The following is a 22,315-nucleotide window of genomic DNA, read 5'->3' as shown; positions in this document are numbered from 1 at the left end:
TACATAACACACTTACTTTACTGCCTATAAATGCCACTCATCCTTAAAGTGTCCATGTTTTCCTGCCATATGTAGAAATTCTAAAGAAGTTGGAATCAACATCAATTGAACTATTGCCTCTTTTATTTCAAATAACAATATTTCACAAGTTAGGAAATTGTAAAGAGCAGCCATTTTGAAAAGTTATAGCAGTTTCAGATACTCATATTAATTACCATTGAAACATGCTATTTCTGCACATTGTGTAAATCTCAGTATTGAATAAAATGATCCATATTTTGTCATCTGTGTTCTGATTTTTCTTTTGCTGAAGATTATATAAATCAAGAGTTATATTTTTTATATAATTTTATATCATCACACTCCCTTTACCTACCAAACTTTTCAGATCTTAAATTTATTGAAATATTATTACTAGAGTTCCCAAAATCATTTAGAATATACATGTGTGATTTAACATGGGCACTTGGGTTGTGATGCCCATCTACTGTATAAAATCTAAAAACTTCTGTCAAAGCTTAATATGCCATGAATCAGAAGTAGCATTCTAATGCAGAGTGGTCAGAGTGTATGAAGAGGATCACAAGCCAGGCACAGTGTGATCACTTGCAGTCCCAGGTACCAGTTGCTGAAGGTGGGAGAATTTCGTTTTAAAGCTTTTGAGACACATGGTGAATTCATGACCAGCCTGAGCTCTGTAGCAAGACCATTTCTCAAAACGAAAAAAATAACAAAACATCTTAACACTGAGCAATTTTGTGGTAGAAATCCTGCTAAATGCTTTATGAGTATTCTTGTTGAATTGTCCCAGTATGTCCTGTGAGATGAGTATATTTTGATCGCCATCTTATGATTGAGGGATTTAGATGTGGAGATGAAATAATGGGCAGCTGATAAATATTGCCCATATGTCAGAAGAAAATTACTTACTGACTTAATAATGTTTACAGTTACATGAATACTTGTGTGTCTTTGACTTAGTCTTATATAAATTCTTAAAATGTCCTCATTTCTACAGAATACCTTTTCCTTATTCCTGTGCACATGGCCATCCTGATATAGTGACCCTCCTACTGCAATGGAATTGCGACATTGATCTCCGTGACAGTTACAGCAGCAAAGCACTAATTAAGGTAGATAGTAGCCAACAGTTTCAGTATGACACGTATTTGCTGTAAATATTGAGAATAAACATGATTTTTTCTCAACTAAATGCAAACAATGAGTGAAATCCATGGAATGCTCATCTTGAATTTCTTATATTTCCAATGTATTACTTGATGTGATACCCACAGGCTGCACAGTACGGCCATGAAAATTGTTTGGCAATTTTATTAGAACATGGTGCCGATGCAAATGCAATTGACAACAGTGGGAGAACAGCTCTGAAATATGCCGTTTACATAGAGAGCATATCCATGTTTATCACCATGCACAAAACTTATGTCCAAATGGATCAAAGACCTCAACATATATCCAGCCACACGGAACCTCTTAGAAGAGAAAGTGGGTGGTACCCTTGAACGAATTGGTACAGAAGACAGCTTCCTGAACATAGCACCAGTAGCACAGACAGTGAGATCAACAATTAAAAAATGGGACCTCCTGAAACTGAGTAGCTTCTGTAAGGCAAAGGACACAGTCAGCAAGACAAAAAGGCAGCCCACAGAATGGGAAAAAATATTCACTAACCCCACATCTGACAAAGGGTTGATCTCCAAAATTTACAAAGAACTCAAGAAGCAAGTCTCTAAAACACCAAAGGATCCAATTAAAAAGTGGAAGACTGAACTAAATAGAGGGGTTTCAATAGAGGAGTCTAAAATGGCTGAGGGGCACTTGAGAAAGTGCTCGACATCCTTAGCCATCTGGGAAATGCAAATCAAAACAACTCTGAGATACCATCTCACTCCTGTCAGAATGGCTAAAATCAAAAACACAATGACAATTTATGCTGCAGAAGATGGGGTATAAGGGGAACACTCCTCCATTGCTGGTGGGAGTGCCAACTTGTTCAGCACTTTGGAAATCAGTATGGAGATTCCTCAGAAAAATGGAAATAAACCTACCACAAGACCCAGCAACTCCACTCTTAGGCATATATCCAAAAGATGCCCATTCATACAACAAGGATGTCTATTCCACTATGTCCATAGCAGCATTATTTGTAATAGCCAGAACTTGGAAACAACCTAGATGTCCCTCAACCGAAGAGTGGATAGAGATATTGTGGTACATTTACACCATGGAGTACTATTCAGCAGAAAAAAAAACCAATGGAATCCTGAGATTTGCAGGCAAACGGATGGCACTAGAAGAAACCATCCTGAGCGAGGTAACCCAGTCACAAAAAGAGAAGCATGGCATGTACTCTCTCATATATGGATTTTAGACATAGATCTGGGGAGTTCCAGCCTACAATCCCATGGCCAGAGAGTCTGGGAAACAGAACCTTCATTCAGTGGCTGATAGAAGAACAGGCAGACTTCCACAGCTAAGCACTGAGCTGAACTCAAGATAGCCAGTGACAGAGAGGGAGGACTGATGACCAAAGGGATTAAGACTGGGCTGGTTTAACCCCCAGAAACAGCTGACATGACAAGGATTAGCTCTTGAATCCCAGGCTGATGCCTGGTAATCCAGCATGGGACTGATGAAGACACAAAAAATAAAAATAAAAGAGGATAAAACCTTACACAGCTACTGGGAATCTCAGCTTTGTTTTTAAAACAATCTCCTTAATCATCACCTCCATGGTCCAATCCACAAAGTGTTTATAGAATTTACAGTGATGCATTTAAAAACAAGGTAAGACAATATAAATTAACAGTGGCAGCAAACATCTCTTAATAAGGAAGAATAGACAGTAAATATTTCCAATGCAGATACCTAGGCTATATTGGGTTTTGTCATTACAAAACTGACATCAGACTTTGTGGACTTTTGTTTGTAGTTTGTTTTGAGACCATTTCATATGTATCTAAGGCTAGCCTGAAACTGTTTTGTAGACTAGGCTGGCCTAAAAAAATAAAAGAAAAGAAATTAAAGAAGATATCAGAAAATGGAAATAACTTTCATCCTCTTGGATAGACAAGATCAACATAGTAAAAATGGCAATCCTACAAAAAGTAATCAACAGATTCAGTGCAGTTCCCATCAAAATCCCAGCACAATTCTTCAAAGACCTTGAAAGAACAATACGCAATATAATATGGGAAAACAAAAAAATCAGGATAACCAAACCAACCCTGTACAATAAATGATCATCTGGGGACATCACCATCCCTGACTTCAAGTCCTGATATAGTGCTATAACAGACAGGCAGATCAATAGAATCGATTTGAAGATCCTGATATCAGCCCACACACCTATGAATACCTAGTTTTTGACAAAGAAGCTAAAATGGAAAAAAAGAAAGCATATTCAACAAATGATGCTGGTATAACTGGCTGTCAACATGTAAAAAATGCAGATAGATTCATATCTGTTACCACACACAAAACCTAAGTCTAAATGGATCAAAGACTTCAATATAAATCCATTCACACTGACCTTCATAGAAGACAAAGTGGGAAATACAGTTGAACACATAGGCAAAGGAGACCACTCCATTAATAGAACATGAGTAGCATTGACACTGAGATCAACAATTAATAAATTAGACCTCTTGAAACTGAGAAGCTTCTGTAAAACAAAGAACACAGTCAACAAGATAGAACAGAATGGGAAAAGATGTTTACCAACCCCACATCTAATAGAGACCTGGTCTCCAAAATATACAAAAGAACTGAAGAAACTAGAAATTAAACTACCTAATAATCCAATTAAAAATGGAGTATAGATATAAACAGAGAATTCTCAAAAGGACAATCTGAAATGGTGGAAAGATACTTAAGGAAATGCTCAACACCCTTTGCCACCAGGGAAATGAAAATCAAAACAACTCTGAGAGTCCATCTTCCACTGATCAGAATGCTAAGATCAAAAACACCAATGACAGCTTATGCTGGAGAGGACGTGGAGAAATGGGAACACGTCTCCATTTTCCTGGGGGTGAGAACTGTATGGCTACTGTGGAAATCAGTATGGTGATTTCTCAGAATATTAGGGAATTAACCTACCTCAAGACCCTGCAATACCATTTTAGGCATACACGCAAAGGAGGCACATTCATACCACAGGACATCTGTTACACTATGTTCACAGCAGCATTATTCCTAATAGCCAGATCTTGGAAACAACCTAGATGCCACTCAACTGAAGAATGGATAAAGAAAATGTGGTACATTTACACAATGGATTACTACTCAGTGTTAAGAAACAATGACATCCTAAAATTTGCAGGCAGATGGACAGAATTAGGAAAAACCGTCCTGAGCTGGGATTGACATGTGAAGCAACCTTGTTTGTGACTTAAATTGAAAACCAAAAAAGACATTAAAAAATAAAACATCCTGAGTGAGGTTAACCTGTGCCCAGAAAAACAAATAGAGTATGTACTCACCCATAATTGGATACAAGACATAAAGCAAAAGATAATCAGTCTACAATCTATCTATATCTACAATCCCATAGAAGCTAGAATCCTCTTCCAGAAACAGATGGAAGCAGATGCAGAAATCCATAAATAAACAAGGGACAAAGCTCCTGGAGTACAATCAAAGTGAGGGAGGAGTGATAATATGAACAAAAGAGTCAAGACCATAATGGGGAAACCCACAGAATCAGCTGATCCAAGCTAGTGAGAAATGACTGACTCTGGCCTGAAAAATGGGGAACCTGCATAAGATCAAACTAGATTCCTTTAATACAGGCAACAATGGGGTGTCTGGGACAATATAAGAGGCCACTGGCAGTAGGTTCAAGATCTAACTCTAATGCACAAACTGACTTAATGGAGCCCATTATATTTGGAGAGATACCTTGCTCAGCTTAGACAGAGGGGTTTGGGAGGTGGGGATGTGACTTGGTCCTTTCTCAATGAGATGAAGGAACATACTTACAAGACTTCCTAGGGGAGGCCTTACCCTCTCTGAGGAGCAGATGGGAGGTGGGGGTATTGGGAGAAGCAGAAGGAGAGGAGAGAGGGGGGAACTAGGAACAGAATGCAAAAATTAAATCCTTTTCAAAATAAAATTCTAAATAGTTGTGGATTATGCAAGAGTGTTTCCTGCACACAGCAGTGCAATGCAATAGCTTATATGAATTCACAGCAGGCGAGATAGCATGCAGAAAACCTGTGCAGGCTCATGGCCAACAGTAGGACCCATGGTCCTACTGCAACACACAGAACACTTTCATCTGGCTTTTCCTGTCATGGTAGACTAGAAATGCTCTGAAATGTTTAGCCAAAATCAACTCTCCTCTATCATGTTGACTTCTCAGATATCATCTCTACAGTGGGGAAACATGATTGACATGGGAAATGGGTACCAGATCATCACCACTCTAATAATAGTGGCCACGGGCTCATTAGACATATGGAACTAATTCATGGGCATAGGATAGAATCTGGAGCTATGGTTTACAGAAGGCACAGAAGAAGGTCAGCCTAATGAGACATTCTGATGTGAGCTCATGATACTGGGCTGTGGTCATGAAGTTTCTGGTGCTATTAAATACACTTCCCGTGAGTTTGCCAGAAGCTTCCGCATTACATTCTTTCAAGGAATTTGGATCCAGTTTCTGAAATGTTCATTGATGTGAAGTTAAAAATAGCGGGATAGTTTATTTAGTGGTGGAAATCTTTACAAATCATTACTCTTAAGGCTGTGACATTGTTATTGTTCATAGTTTTAGCAGAGTTTATAGTGATTTTCAAGTGTAAAAATGTTGGGCATGAGAGAGATCCCATGCTTTGCCCCAACCATCAATGTTTGAGGAGATTGGGAGAATGGCCCTGAGGTCAGCAGCCCCTATCTCCTATCATCTGCAACTCTCAGGAGGGAAGACCTTGGCCCTCACCTGGGCAACAAAATACAGCTGATCCTGCTGGCAGAGGTGTGGGTGAGAACTGCCCCCACAGTTATCTAACAGCAAGAATGGAAGACAGCTAGCCCTGAGGTCCTAAGGGTGAGAGAGCTGCCCCTATCCCCCACCAGATGAAACCAAATGCAGTGGATGTACTGTCCCTCCATTGGGCAGTACAATAAAGCCAATTCTTTTGGCAGAGCCAGCCATCTGTGAGCATGGGAGAACTGTCTGCGTTACTCATCTGTAACATGGCAGCTTAGGAAAATGAGAGATGCTCTCCCTTTACTTCTGCCTCAAACAACCATTCCAGAGCCCATAAATTCCCCCAGCTTCAATAGAGATGGTCCTGTCTCTCATCAGCTGCAGCACTCCAGAGAGAGGCCCCTATACCACACCTGGAAAAAACAGAAGAGTTGCTGCTGCTGTGTGGTTTTGGGAGATCTGACACTGAGGACTTGATAGCAGGAGAACTAGCCCTGTCCCTTGCTTGTCACTGCTAGGGGTTGCCTTGCCAAGACAACACAGGAGAGCTCACCATGGTGGTGAGGACAAGGGAGATCTGGCAGGCTCAACAACCCTGAAGTTGCCCAGGCCAGAACCAGGCATATGAGTTGGCATTCCCCAGCATCCACCCCATCTGTGATCTCCTGGGAAAAGTGAATGGACTGGTCCTGCAGACCCCAATCTGCAGGGTCTGCACAACACAGACAATCACCAGGATAATAAAGATCAGTTCCACTGACAGCCTAGCATTGATAGTGTAGCAGAAACTAGAGGCCTCAAACCAGACCAATGACTCTGTGTTATGAACACTTACTTGCAAGTAAAGATATATGGATAATAGTGTTAGGTCATGGATGAAAGATTTGAAAAATTTATTTGTTACCTATCTATTTCTTTTAGTAGTTTACTCTTTGCTCCTTTCCCATTCTCCAAACGCATTGTCAATGTTTGAAATAATTTTTTCAGAAAAAAGTGCATAATGTACATTTTAAAATTATAGGTATGATATTAAATATATCCTTGTAAAAATCTCTTATTCCCAAAACTCAGTGATCATTATGGAAGAGGAGATGTAAAGATTGTTAAGAGTGCAAGGCAGTGGATTGTGCAAGAGTGTTTCCTGGATATAACAGTGAAGTAGCTTATATGAATTCACAGCAGGCAAGATAGCATGCAGAAGACTTTTGCAGGCTGATGGCCAACAGAATTCCAGCAAGGAGAAGGAGCTAGTTACATATAACCAACCCTAGTCAGGAGAGGTTGGCAGTGATCCATGAGAAGAGGAAGAATGATTTTCCTTATGGGTAGAATCTTTGCTGGGTTGTACCCTCCAGTGGATGCTACACATCCAGACATGTATGTGCAGCAAAATTGACATCATGCATTTAAAAAAGGAATAAAACATGAAGCTGAATTGAAGGCAGGTATGAGATGAGTTGGGGAAGGGTAATATATCATCAAAGTATATTGTCGAATATTTTCAATGAAATATTTAAAATAAGAAAAAAAGAGTATACTCAAGGAAATGAGCTTGTCTAATTATCTCGTACTTATTCTTTAATAAAGCTAAATATTACAGATAACTAATACTAAAGATATCACAGTAATGATAAGGTTAAAATGAAATCAAATTTTCATCAAATATTTATGTATATCTTATAGATATACATTATGATGATGTATTGGCAGGGATAAAAATTTCAATTTGACATTAGTTTTTCAAACAGCATTGTTTGCAATAGCCAAATAAATGAAAATTAAGAGTCCATCAAAAGGCAAATGGTTAAGCCAAGTGTGGTACATATGAAATAATGACTGTAGACGGTCACAGTAGTTATCATTAATCACTTAACGCCAGTAGGACATGGTAGCTTATGTTTTTGTTTTCATCCCCAAAGTCTGGAAGTAAATCACAGCATGAATTTGGAATTAGGCTGGGATTCATAGTCACTTTATCAGAGGCTAGCCTTGGCTACAAATTCCCTGTCTCAAAAAACCATATATTATACTCAGAGTAATAAATTTTGCAAATTCAGGAAAATTCTGCAAGCTCAGAGAATTGAAACTACTATTTGCAGTTACAATATGAATATATGTAATGTATGACCAGGGAGAATATTCTTATCACTGAAAACTATCTTCTTAGTCTTTCAGAAATTAATACAAAATGGGCTTAATAAATATGGACTTACTTGGTTTTTCTGACACTTTCTATTTTCTTCTGCATGACACTTTGTTGTTGCTTGCAAATCAGAATATTCATGTTCTGGACTAAAATACATATTTCAGAATGAGTGTGGTTACTGAACACATTTTTAAACACCCAATTACATTTTGAACAATAGTGTGATAGATCACAGGAATGCTGAACATTTTGAAATACAGTGATTTTGAAACTGAACAGTCTTTGTGTGACCCTTTGTCTGTACCTACTTTACAAGTAATATGAGCAAATATGAGATCTCTTATTTGTCTTAGTGTGCATCAAACTTACAGATTCAAACATACAACACATGCACACTTCCAATGAGCTTTAACAACAAAATTAAACCCCACATTTCAGGTAAACTAAGGATGAATTTTCCCGCTGGTTTCCCGCAATTAGTATGAATTATCCAAGTTCTCTCTTGTCACAGTGTGCTTCCTGGTGGGCACTGAATCTACTCAGTACAGTGCTTTCATCATAGCACTTGCAGATGATCTCCATCTCCCAAACTCATAGTAAAATTCTCAGTGTTCATACAGTGCCTCATGCCTCATGCAGTTAGAAGAAGCAATAACTAGGCACACTGCCCATGGCTCTGCTGCCACACACAGAACACTGTCATCTGGCCTTTCCTGTCATTGTAGACTAGAAATGCTCTGAAATGTTTAGCCAAAATCAACTTTCATCTATCAAGTTGACCTCTCAGATATCATCTCTGCAGTGAGGAAACATGATTGACATGGGATGTTGGTACCGTACAAGCAATGCTATAATAAAAGTGGCCATGGACTCATTAGACTTCAGGAACTTATTCTTGGGCATAGGAAAGACTCTGGACCTAGAGATTACAGAAGGCCCAGAAGAAGATCATCCTAATGAGACATTCTGATGTGAGCTCATGATACTAGAATATCCATAAAATGCAGACATCAAGGGCTGTGATTGTGAGGTTTCTGGTGCTATTAAATACTCTTCCAGAGAGTTGACAGGTAGCATCCACATTACATTCTTTCAAGGAATTTGGATACATTCTATGAAATGGTCATTGGCGTGGAATTAAAAATGCTGGGATTTAGTGGATGAAATATTTTGCAAACCATTACCCTTAAGGCTGTGACTTTGCTGTTCTTCTTGGTTTTAGCAGAGTTTAAAGGGTTATTCAAGTTTTAAAAAGTTGGGCACGAGAGATCCCATGCCTTGCCAACCCATCCATGTTTGAGGAGCGTGGGAGAACTGGCCGTGAAGTCATGACAGCATAAGGACCCAAGAGCTACAGTCCCTCTCTCCCTGTCTGCCACCATCTGCAAGACTCGGGAGAGAAGACCTCACCCCTTACCTGGGCAGAGAAATAGAGCTGATCCTGCTGGCAGAGGTGTGGGGGAGAACTGCCCCCATTTGTTTCTAATAGTATAAATCCAAGAGAGTTAGCCCTAAGGTCATGAGGTGGGACAGCAGCCCCTGTCCCCCTCCTGTTGAAAGACTAATCGGGGATATATTATACCTCCATTGGGCAGTACAATAAAGCCAATTCTTGGGGTAGAGCCAGCCCTGTATCTGAGGGCATGGGAGGACTGTCCCCATTACTCATCTGTAACATGGCAGCTTTGGCAAAGGAGAGGTGTCCTTTTCTTCTGCCCCAACCCCTACTCCCAGCCCATAAATATACCAGCCTTCAGTAGAGCTGGTACTGCCCCTCATCAGCTGGAGGACCCTAAAGAGAGGCCCCTATACTACACCTAGACAACACGGTAGACCTGCCCTTCAAAATTTGCATGTGGGAGATCTGACACTGGGGACTTGGAAGCAAGAGAACTGGTCCTGCCCTGTGTTCATCACTACAAGGGGTTAAATTGCCAGGTCAATACAGGAGAGCTCACCCTGGTGGTGAGGACAAGTGAGAGCTGGCAAGCTGACCAACCCTGCAACTATACCGTTCCAGTACCAGGCATATGAATGGCTCACCCCATCATCCAACCCATCTGTCATCTACTGGGACAACTAAAGGGAGCAGTCCTGCAGACACCATTCTGCAGAATCTCCACAACACAGAAAATCAGCAGGACAATAAACATTGATTCCACTGACAGCCCAGCATTGAAAGTGTAGCAGAAACCAGAGGCTTCAAACCAGACCTATGACTCTGCAATGAACACTTGCACTTAAACATGTAAGTATCAAGGAGTTTGGTCAGGTATGAGTGATTTAAAAATGAATTTCTTACCTAGCTATTTCTTCTTGTAGATTACTGATGTTTTCATTAAGGTTCTTCAAATGCCATGTCAATGACTGAATAGTTTTCTCCTGGAAAAAAGTACATATATATATATATATATATTTGTGTGTGTGTGTGTGTACATATATATATGTATGTTATTTTCATGATTTTAAATATACCTTTATCATATCCGCTATTCTCAGAACTCATTGATCATTATGGAAGAGGCGATGTAAAGATTGTTAAGTGTGCATGGCAGTGTAAGATTAGTCAAGAGTGTTTCCTGGACACAGCAGGGCAGCAGATTCAATAAATTCACTGTAGTCCAGACAGCATGCAGAAGACCTGTGCAGGCTCATGGCCAACAGAGTTCCACCAAGGAGAGGGACATGGCTATAAATACCTACACACAGCCAGGAGAGGTTGGCAGGGATCCATGGGAAAAGGATGAATGATGTTCTTTAAAAGGCAGAATCTTTGCTGGGTTGTCACCTTCCAAACATGTGTAGCACAAATTTTACATCATGAGTATAATGGAGGAATAAAACATGCAGCAGAATGTTTCATGACTTGAAGGCAGGTATGAGATGAGTTGGGGAAGGGTAATATATCATCAAAATACATTGTGGAAAATACTCAATGAACTATTTAAAATAAGTTAAAAACGACTTCACTCTGGGAAATGTGCTTGTCTAATGATCTAGTACTTATTATTTAAGAAAACTAAATACTGCTGAAAATTAATACTCATGATGTCAATGAAAGGCTTAGGTTACAATGAAATCCAACTTTTTCATGAAATATTACATCTTATAGTTATACATTATGGTGACATATTTGCAGGATCAAAAATTCAATTTGAGATTAGTTTTACACACAGCATTATAAACAGTATACAAACACATGAAAATTAAGAGTCCATCAAAGGTTAAAGGGTAAACCAACTATGGTAAATATGAAATATTGAGTGTAGAAAATCACAGTATTTATCATCAGTCACTTAACACCTGTAGGACAGGGTAGCTTCTGTTTTATTTTCATCCCAGAAGTCTGGAAGTAAAGTAAATCACAGCATGAATTTGGTATTAGCCTGGGCTACATAGTCACTCTCTCAGAGGCTAGCCTGGGCTACATAGTCCCTGTCTCAAAAAAACAGTCTTATTGTCAGAGTAATAAATTTTACAAGTTCAGAGAACTTCTGTAAGCTCAGAGAATTTAAACTTGTATTTACAAACAGTTACAATATGAATATAACAAATATATGACCAGGGAGAATATTCTTATCTCCAAAAATGTGGTTGTACACTACTGCTACTCACAGGAAGTATTCTGCTCAGTCATTCAGGAATTAATATGAAATGGGCTTAATAAAAACGGACTTACGTGATTTATCTTAATTTCTTTAATTTCCTCTGCTTGACGCTTTGTTGTTACTTGTAAGTCATAAATTTTAAGCTTAAGCCTAAAATACATATTTCAGAATGAGTTGAATTTACTGCACACATTTGGAAATATCCAGTTAGATTAAAATACATGTTTCAGAATGATTTGTATTTACTGCAAACATTTAAAAATACACAACCAGATGCTGAACAAAACTGTGAATGATCATAGGAATACTGAACATTTTGACACACAGTGGTTTTGAAACTGTACCAGTCTTTGGGTGGCCCTTTGTCTGTACACACTTTAGAGGTGATATGAACAAATGTGAGATTTCTTATTTGTCTTAGTGTTACTGGGTATCAAACTTACAGATTCAAAGACACAACACATACACACCTCCACTGAGCTTCAACAACCAAAGTAAACCGAGCATTTCAGGTGAACTAAGTGTGAATTTTCCCGCTGGTTTCAAAAGTGTGCAATTAGTATGAATTATCCAAGTTCTCTCTTGTCACAGTGTGCTTGCTGGTATGCAATGAATGTATTCAGTACAGTGCTTTCATCATAGTACTCTGCAGATGAATTCCATCTCCCAAACTCAGAGTAAAATTCTCAGTGTTCATACAGTGCCTCATGCCTCATGCAACTAGAAGAAGCAATAACTAGGCACTGCCCATGGCTCTGCTGCCACACACAGAACACTGTCATCTGGCCTTTCCTGTCATTGTATACTAGAAATGCTCTGAAATGTTTAGCCATATGTTGCAGATATTGCTATAAACCTCTGGGGTCGTGATCTACTCCAGCAATGGAATACGCAGATTAACATTCCTCCTGTATCAGCTAGGAATTATAGACAAGCTCTTAGTGGTAGAAAGAATATAGTAAGGCAGTACAGAAAACAGATGCAAAATGTACAGGCCGTACAGAAGCAAGAGGCTAGTGCCAAACCTACAGAGCAACCAAAAGCTCTACCGTTAAAATGGCTGACAGATGAACCCGTCTGGGTGGGTCAATGGCCTATGACATCTGAGAAGTTAGAGGCTTTGGGGAAGTTAGTTCAGGAACAGCTAGATGCTGGACATATTGAGGAATCAACTAGTGCATGGAATTCACCTGTTTTTGTTGGCAAAAAGAAGTCTGGTAAGTGGAGAATGGTTACGGATCTTAGAGCCATCAACAAGGTAATTCAGCCTATGAGGTCTCTACAACCTGGGATGCTGTTACCTTCTATAATTCCTAAGGATTGGCCAATAATAGTTATAGACTTAAAAGATTGCTTCTTCACCATACCGTTACAAGAAAACGACAGAGAAAAGTTCGCCTTCACGGTACCTACTTATAATAATTCCCGTTCGGTACAGAGATTCCAGTGGAAGGTACTACCTTAAGGTATGTTAAACAGCCCAACTTTGTGTCAATATTTTGTGAATAAACCTCTAGAAATAATTTGCAAAAAATTCCACATTCATTAATATATCATTATATGGATGACATATTATTGTCTGAGACATTCTGGTGTGAGCTCATGATAACAGAATGTCCATAAAGATGAAGACATCGAGGGCTGTGGTCATGAGATTTCTGGTGCTATTAAATACTCTTCCAGAGGGTTGGAAAGAATTGTCCATATTACATTCTTTCAAGGAATTTGGATCAAGTCTCTGAAAAGTTCACTTATATGAAGCAAAATACAGCGGGATAGTTTACTTAGTGTTGGAAATCTTTACAAATCATTACTCTTAAGGCTGTGACATTGTTATTGCTCATATTTTTACCAGAGTTTACAATGATATTCAAGTGTAAAAATGTTGGGCATCAGAGAGATCCCATGCTTTGCCCCACCCATCATGTTTGAGGAGATTGGGAGAATGGCGCTGAGGTCAGCAGCCCCTATCTCCTATCATCTGCAACTCTCAGGAGGGAAGACCTTGGCCCTCACCTGGGCAACAAAATACAGCTGATCCTGCTGGCAGAGGTGTGGGTGAGAACTGCCCCCACAGTTATCTAACAGCAAGAATGGAAGACAGCTAACCCTGAGGTCATAAGGGTGAGAAAGCTGCCCTTATCCCACACCAGATGAAACCAAATGCAGTGGATGTACTGTCCCTCCACTGGGCAGTACAATAAAGCCAATTCTTTTGACAGAGCCAGCCATCTGTGAGCTTGGGAGAACTGTCTGAGTTACTCATCTGTAACATGACAGCTTAGAAAATGAGAGTTGCCCTTTACTTCTGCCTCAAACAATCATTCCAGAGCCCATAAATTCCCCGAGCTTCAGCAGAGACGGTCCTGTCTCTCATCAGCTGCAGCACTCCACAGAGAGGCCCCTATACCACACCTGGAAAAAACAGAAGAGTTGCTGCTGCTGTGTGGTTTTGGGAGATCTGACACTGAGGACTTGATACCAAGAGAACTAATCCTGCCCCTTGCTTGTCACTGCTAGGGGTGAACTTGGCGAGGACAACACAGGAGAGCTCACCAAGTTGGTGAGGACAAGGAGAGCTTGCTTGCTCAAAAACCCTGAAGTTGCCCAAGCCAGAAGCAGACATATGAGTTAGTCTGCCCCAGCATCCACCCCGTCTGTGATCTCCTGGGAAAATGAATGGACCAGTCCTGTAGACCCCAATCTGCAGGCCCTCCACAACCCAGACGATCACCAGGACAATGAAGTTTGATTCCACTGACAACCTAGCATCTATACTGTAGCAGAAACCAGAAGCCTCGAACCAAACCAATGACTCTGTGCGATGAACACTTACTTGCAAGTAAAGATATATGGATAATAGTGTTAGGTCATGGATGAAAAGATTTAATTAATTTGTTACCTATCTATTTCTTTTAATAGGTTATTCATCTCTTCTTTCCCATTCTTGAAATGCATTGTCCATGCTTGAATTAATTGGTTCTGAAAAAAGTACATAAAGTTCATTTTAAAATTATATGTATGATATTAAATATATCTTTGCCAAAATCTCTTAATCCTAAAATTCAGTGATCATTATGGAAGAAGAGATGTAAAGATTGTTAAGAGTGCTAGGCAGTGGATTATGCAAGAGTATTTCCTGGATACAACAGGGAAGTATCTTATATGAATTCACAGCAGGCAAGATAGCATACAGAAGACTTGTGCAGCCTCCTGGCCAAGAGAATTTCAGCAAGGAGGCTGAGGTGGCTACATATACCCAACCCTAGCCCGGAGAGGTTGGCAGTGATCCATGGGAAAAGGATGAATGATTTTCTTTATGGGTAGAATCTTTGCTGGGTTGTCACCCTCCAGAGGATGCTACACATCCAGACATGTATGTGTAACCAAATTGACACAATTCATTTAAATAAGGAATAAAACATGAAGCTCAGTGTTTGGTGAATTGAAGGCAGGTATGAGATGAGTTGGGGAAGGGTAATATATCATCAAAATATATTGTCAAATATTCTCAATGAACTATTTAAAATAAGAAAAAGACTGTCCTCAGGTAAATGTGCTTGTCTAATGATCTAGTACTTATTCTTTAATAAAGCTAAATATTACAGATAACTAATACTCAAGATATCACAGAAAGGCTAAGGGTAAAATGAGATCCAAACTTTCATCAAATGTTTATGTATATCTTATAGATATACATTATGATGATGTATTGGCAGGGATCAAAAATTCAATTTGAGATTAGTTTTCTACACAGCATTGTTAACAGTAGCCAAACACATGAAAATTAATTGTCCATCAAAAGGTAAATATTAAGACAATTATGGTAAATATGAAATACTGACTGTAGGCCATCACAGTAGTTATCATTAATCACTTAATGCCAGTAGGACATTATAGCTTCTGTTTTTATTTTCATCCCAGAAGTCTGGAAGTAAAGTAAATCACAGCATGAATTTGGTATTCGCCTAGGCTACATAGTCACTTTCTAAGAGGCTAGACTTGGCTTCATAGTCCCTGTCTTAAAAAAACAAATATTATACTCAGAGAAATAAATTTTGCAAATTCAGAGAACTTCTTTCAGCTCAGAGAATTTAAACCACTATTTATAAAAAGTTACAATATGAGTATAGCAAATGTATGACCAGGGAGAATATTCTTACCACTGAAAATTATCTTCTTAGTCTTTCAGAAATTAATACAAAATGGGCTTAATAAATATGGACTTACTTGGGTTTTTTGGCACTTTATACCTTCTTCTTCTTGACACTTTTTTGTTGCTTGTAATTTAGAATAATCATATTTAAGCCTAAAATACATATTTCAGAATCAGTGTGTTTACTGAACACATTTGTAAACACCCAATTACATTTTGAACAATAGTATGAATGATCAAAGGAATTCTGAACATTTTGACATACAGTGATTTTGAAATTGAACTAGTATTTGTGTGGCCCTTTGTCTGTACCTACTTTACAGGTAATATGCAAATATGAGCTTTCTTATTTCTCTTAGTATTACTGTGTATCAAACTTACAGATTCAAACACACAACACATACACACCTACACTGAGCTTCAACAACCAAAGTAAACCATGAATTTCAGGTAAACTAAGTGCAGAATTTCCCTTTGGGTTTCAAAAGTGTGCAATTAGTATGAATTATACTAATTCTCTTGTTATGGCATGCTTACTGAAATACACTCAATCTATTCAGCACAGTGTTTTCTTCATAGAACTCTCCAGATGGTCTCCATTTCCCAAATTCATGCTGCAATTCTCAGTGTTCATACAGTGCCTTATGCCTCAGGCAGGTAGAAGAAGCAATAGCTAGGCACTGCTCCATGATCCTGCTGCCACAGACACAACACAGTAATCTGGTCTTTCTAGTCAATATCGACTAGAAATGCACTGAAATGTCTAGCCAAAGTCACCTCTGCTCTATGAAGTTGACTTGTCAGATGGCATCTCTAGTGAGGAAACATGATCAACATGGGAATTTGGTACCGTATAATCAATGCTATAAAAAAAAGTGGCCATGGCTCATTGGAACTTCTGAGACTTATTCAAGGGCATATGAAAGAATCTGGATCTATGGTTTACAAAAGGCCCAGAATAAGATCAGCCTAATGAGATATTCTGATGTGAGCTCATACCAGAATGTCCATAAAAATGCAGACAACAAGGGCTCTCATCATGAGGTTACTGGTGCTGTTAAATACTCTTCCAGAGAGTTGGGCAGATGATCCACATTACATTCTGTCAAGGAATTTGGATCCATTGTCTGAAATGCTCATTGATGTGAAATTAAAAATAACGGGATAATTTATTTAGTGGTGGAAATGTTTTACAAATCATTACCCTTAAGGCTGTTACAATGTTATTTTTCATGGTTTTAGCAGACTTTACAGTCATATTCAATTGTAAAAATGTTGGAGACCAGAGAGATGCCACACCTCACACCACACACACATCAATGTTTGAGGAGAGTGGGAGAACTGGCCCTGAGGTCAAAAGCCACTATCACCTATCTCCTTTCATCTGCAACACGAGGGAGAGAAGAGCTTGCCCCTCAACTGGGAAACAAAATAGAGCTAAACCTGCTCTCAGAGGTGTGGGTGAGAACTGTCCCCACTAGATACCTATCAGCAAGAATGGAAGAGAGCTAGCTCTGAGGTCACAAGGATGGGACACCAACCCCTATCCACCACCAGCTGAAACACTATGAAGGGGATGTACTGTAACTATACTGGGCAGGACAACAAAGCCAACTCTTTTGGCAGAGCCATCCCTGTATCTGTGAGCATGGGACAACTGTCCCCATTACTCATCTGTAACACGGCGGCTTGGACAGTGGAGAGATGCCCTTTTCTTCTGCCCCAAACACCTGTTCCTGAGCACATTAATGCCCAGGCTTCAGTAGAGCTGGTCCTGCCCCTCATCAGCTGCAGCACTCCAGATACAGGCCCCTATACCATACCTGGACAACATGGTAGAGCAGCTGCTGCAGGTTTGGGTGTGAGAGATCTGACACTGTGGACTTGAAAGTAGGAGAACTGGTCCTGTCCTTCGCTCATCACTGCAAGGGGTGAACTTTCCAGGACAATACAGGAGAGCTCACCATGGTGCTGAGGATAATGGAGAGCTAGCAATCTGACCAATCCCTGCAACTACCCAGCCTCAGAACCAGGCATATGAGTTGGCCCACTGCAGCACCCAACTCATCTCTCATCTACTGGGACAATTAATGGAGCAGTCCTGCAGACCCCAATCTGCAGGATCTCCACAACACAGACAATCAGCACGATAATAAAGAGTGGTTCCACTGACACCCAGCAATCGATAGCGTAGCAGAAACCAGAGGCCTCGACCCAGACCAATGACACTGTGTGATGAACACTTACTTTCAAGTAAAGATATATGGGGAAAGGAGTTTGGTCATGGACAAATGATTTGAAAAATGAATTCCTTACCTAGTTATTTCTTTTTCTAGTTCACTGATGGTTTTTTTGCCATCCTCCAAACTGCATGTCAATGATTGAATTATTCCATCCTGGAAATAAAGTACATACATACATACATACATATATATATATACATACATACATACATGTTAAAGTTATTTGTATGATTTTAAATATATCTTTATCACATGCCCTATTCTCAAAACTCAGTGATCATTATGGAAGAGGAGATGTAAAGATTGTTAAGAGGGCAAGGCAGTGGATTATGCAAGAGTGTTTCCTGGACACACCAGGGCAGGAGCTTCTATAAATTCACAGTAGTCCAGACAGCATGCAGAAGACCTGTGCAGGCTCATGGCCAACAGAATATCAGCAAAGAGCAGGAGGTGGTTATAAATAGCTGCCCCTAGCCTGGAGAGGTTGGCATTAATCTATGTGACAAGGATGAATGATGTTCTCTAAGGGTAGAATCTTTGCTGGGTTGTCACCCTCCAGGGGATGCTACACATCCAAATATGTATGTGTAGCACAAATTGCACATAATGAGTACAATGAAGGAATAAAACATGCAGCTGGGTGTTTGGTGAATTGAAGGCAGGTATGAAATGAGTTGGGGAAGGATCATATTATCATCAAAATATATTGTCGAAAATTCTCAATGAAATGTTTAAAATGAGAAAAAGAGACTGTATTCCGGGAAATGTGCTTGTCTAATGACCTAGTCCATATTCTTTAAGACAACTAAATATTACAGATAACTAATTCTCAACATATCAAAGAAAGGCTTAGGTTACAATGAAATCCAATTTTTCAACAAATATTTATATCTGTTAGTTATAAATTATGATGATGTATTGGCAGGGATGAAAACTTCAATTTGACATTTAGTTTTCCACACAGCATAGTTATCAGTAGCCAAACACATGAAAACGAAGAGTTCACCAAAGGTGAAAAGGGTAAGCCAACTATGGTAAATATGAACTATTGAGTGTAGACAATCCGAGTGTTTATCATTAATCACTTAACACCTGTAGGACATGGTAGCTTCTGTTTTATTTTCATCCCAGAAGTCTGGAAGTAAAGTAAATCACCACATGAATTTGGTATTAGCCTGGGCTACATAGTCATTTTCTCAGAGGCTAGCCTGGGATACATAGTCCCTGTCTCAAAAAAAAGACAAATCTTATTGTCAAGAGTAATAAATTTTACAAATTCAGAGAACTTCTGTAGGCTCAGAGAATTTAAACTACTATTCACAAACAGTTACAAGATGATTATGTCAAATATATGACCAGGGAGAATATGCATAACTCCCAAAAGGTGGTTGGATATTACTGCAAGACACGGAAATTTTCATCTAAGTATTTCAGAAATTAATACAAAAATGTGCTTAATATATATGGACTTACTTTTGTTGCCAGACTGTTCTTACATTCCTCTGCTTGACACTTTGTTGTTGCTTCTAAGTCAGATATTTCAAGTGTAAGCCTAAAATACATGTTTCAGAATGAGTTGTGTAACTGCACACATTTGGAAATATCCAGTTAGATTAAAATACATGTTTCACAATGAGTTGCATTTACTGCAAACATTAAAAAATGCCCAATTAGATTCAGAACAAAACTGTGAATGATCATAGGAATTCTGAACATTTTGACATACAGTGATTTTGAAACTGTACCAGTCTTTGGGTGGCCCTTTGTACATACTTTAGAGGTTATATGAACAAATGTGAGTTTTCTTATTTGTATTAGGGTTAATGTGTATCAAACTTACAGATTCAAAGACACAACACATACACACCTCCACTGAGCTTCAACAACCAAAGTAAACCCAGCATTTTAAGTGAACTAAGTGTGAATTTTCCCGCTGGTTTCAAAAGTGTGCAATTAGTATGAATTATCCAAGTTCTCGCTTGTCACAGTGTGCTTGCTGGTATGCACTGAATCTACTCAGTAGAGTGCTTTCATCATAGTACACTGCAGATGATTTCCATCTCCCAAACTCATAGTAAAATTCTCAGTATTCATACAGTGCCTCATGCCTCATGAAGCTAGAAGAAGCAATAACTAGGCACGGTGCCCACGGCCCTGCTTTCGCACATAGAACACTGTCATCTGGCCTTCCTGTCATTGTAGACTAGAAATGCTCTGAAATGTTTAGCCAAAATCAACTTTCCTCTATCATGTTGACTTCTCAGATATCATCTCTGCAGTGAGGAAAGGTGATTGGTATGGAAAGTTGGAACCGTACCAGCAATGCTATAATAAAATTGGCCATGGACTCATTAGACTTCAGGAACTTATTCATGGGCATAGGAAAGACCATGGACCTAGAGTTTACAGAAGGCCCAGAAGAAGATCATCCTAATGAGACATTCTGATGTGAGCTCATGATACTAGAATATCCATAAAATGCAGACATCAAGAGTTGTGATCCTGAGGTTTATGGTGCTATTAAATACTCATCCAGAGAGTTGACCAGTAGCATCCACATTACATTCTTTCAAGGAATTTGGATACATTCTATGAAATGGTCATTGGCGTGGAATTAAAAATGCTGGGATTTAGTGGATGAAATATTTTGCAAGCCATTACCCTTAAGGCTGTGACTTTGCTGTTCTTCTTGGTTTTAGCAGAGTTTACAGTGTTATTCAAGTTATAAAAGTTGGGGATGAGAGATCCCATGCCTTGCCAACCCATCAATGCTTGAGGAGAGTGGGAGAACTGGCCATGAAGTCATGACAGCATAAGGACCTAAGAGCTGCAGTCCCTCTCTCCCTGTCTGCCACCATCTGCAAGAATCGGGAGAGAAGACCTTGCCCCTCACCTGGGCAGAGAAATAGAGCTGATCCTACTGACAGCAGTATGGGGGAGAACTGCCCCCATTTGTTTCTAACAGCATGAATACAAGAGAGCTAGCCCTTGGGTAATAAGGGTGGGAGAGCGTGCCCTGTCCCCCACCTGTTGAAAGACTAATCAGGGGATATACTATGCCTCCATTGGGCAGTACAATAAAGCCAATTCTTGGGGTAGAGCCAGCTCTGTATCTGAGAGCATGGGAGGACTGTTCCAATTACTCATCTGTAACATGGTGGCTTTGGCAAAGGAGAGGTGTCCTTTTCTTCTGCACAACCCCAACTCCCAGCCCATAAATGTACCAGGCTTCAGTAGAGCTGGTCCTGCCCCTCATCAGCCTCAGCACTCTAGAGAGAGGCCCCTATACTGCACCTAGACAACAAGGTAGAGCTGCCATTGAAAATTTGCATGTGGGAGATCTGACACTGGGGACATGGAAGCAAGAAAGTGGTCCTGCCCTGTGTTCATCACTACAAGGGGTCAAATTGCCAGGGCAACACAGGAGAGCTCACCCTGGTGGTGAGCACAAGTGAGAGCTGGCAATCTGACCAACCCTGCAACTATCCAGGCCCAGTACCAGGCATATCTATGAATGGCTCACCCCATCATCCAACCCATCTGTGACCTACTGGAACAACCAAAGGGACCAGTCCTGCAGACCCCATTCTGCAGAATCTCCACAACACAGAAAATCAGCAGGACAATAAAGATTGTTTCTACTGACAGCCCAGCATTGATAGTATAGTAGAAACCAGAGGCCTCAAACCAGACCTATGACTCTGCAATGAACACTTGCAAGTAAACATATATGGACAAAGGCATTTGTTCATGGATGAATGATTTGAAAATGAATTTCTTACTTAGCTCTTTCTTTTCGTAGTTTACACATTTTTTCATTACGATTCTCCAAATGCCATGTGAATGATTGAAATGACTTATTCTGAAAACAGTACATATATGTACATTTCAAAATTACATGTATGCTATTAAATATATCTTGGTCAAAACCTCCTAGTCCCAAAACTTAGGGATTATTATGGAAAAGGAGGGATAAAGATTTTTAAGTATGCAAGGCAGAGGATTATGCAAGAGTGTTTCCTAGACACAGCAGTGCAGTAGCTTACATGAATTCACAGCAGGTGAGATAGCATGCAGAAGACCTGTGCAGACTCATGGCCAACAGAGTTCCATCAAGAAGAGGGACATGACTATAAATACCTACACACAGCCAGGAGAGGTTGGCAGTGATCTATGGGAGAAGGATGAACGATGTGGTTTAAGGGT

At 39.7% G+C, this 22,315-nt stretch overlaps 1 protein-coding gene across 1 annotated transcript in view; it reads right to left on the bottom strand.

Annotated features, from left to right (window-relative positions):
* LOC121143481 overlaps positions 1–22,315 on the bottom strand; it is a 50,906-nt gene that overhangs the window by 11,032 nt on the left and 17,559 nt on the right. Inside the window, exons 4-10 of the mRNA XM_040755334.1 lie at positions 19,583–19,661; positions 18,183–18,262; positions 15,941–16,019; positions 14,613–14,692; positions 11,782–11,860; positions 10,405–10,484; positions 8,170–8,248 (exon numbers count right to left, since the gene is read on the bottom strand). Of these exons, the coding sequence (XP_040611268.1) occupies positions 8,170–8,248; positions 10,405–10,484; positions 11,782–11,860; positions 14,613–14,692; positions 15,941–16,019; positions 18,183–18,262; positions 19,583–19,661 (556 nt within the window). The remainder of the gene's footprint in view (positions 1–8,169; positions 8,249–10,404; positions 10,485–11,781; positions 11,861–14,612; positions 14,693–15,940; positions 16,020–18,182; positions 18,263–19,582; positions 19,662–22,315) is intronic.

This window comes from Mesocricetus auratus, unplaced genomic scaffold (assembly GCF_017639785.1).
Source record: "Mesocricetus auratus isolate SY011 unplaced genomic scaffold, BCM_Maur_2.0 Super-Scaffold_100013, whole genome shotgun sequence".
Classification (NCBI taxonomy): domain Eukaryota; kingdom Metazoa; phylum Chordata; class Mammalia; order Rodentia; family Cricetidae; genus Mesocricetus; species Mesocricetus auratus.
This window is presented reverse-complemented; position numbering and strand designations above follow the sequence as displayed.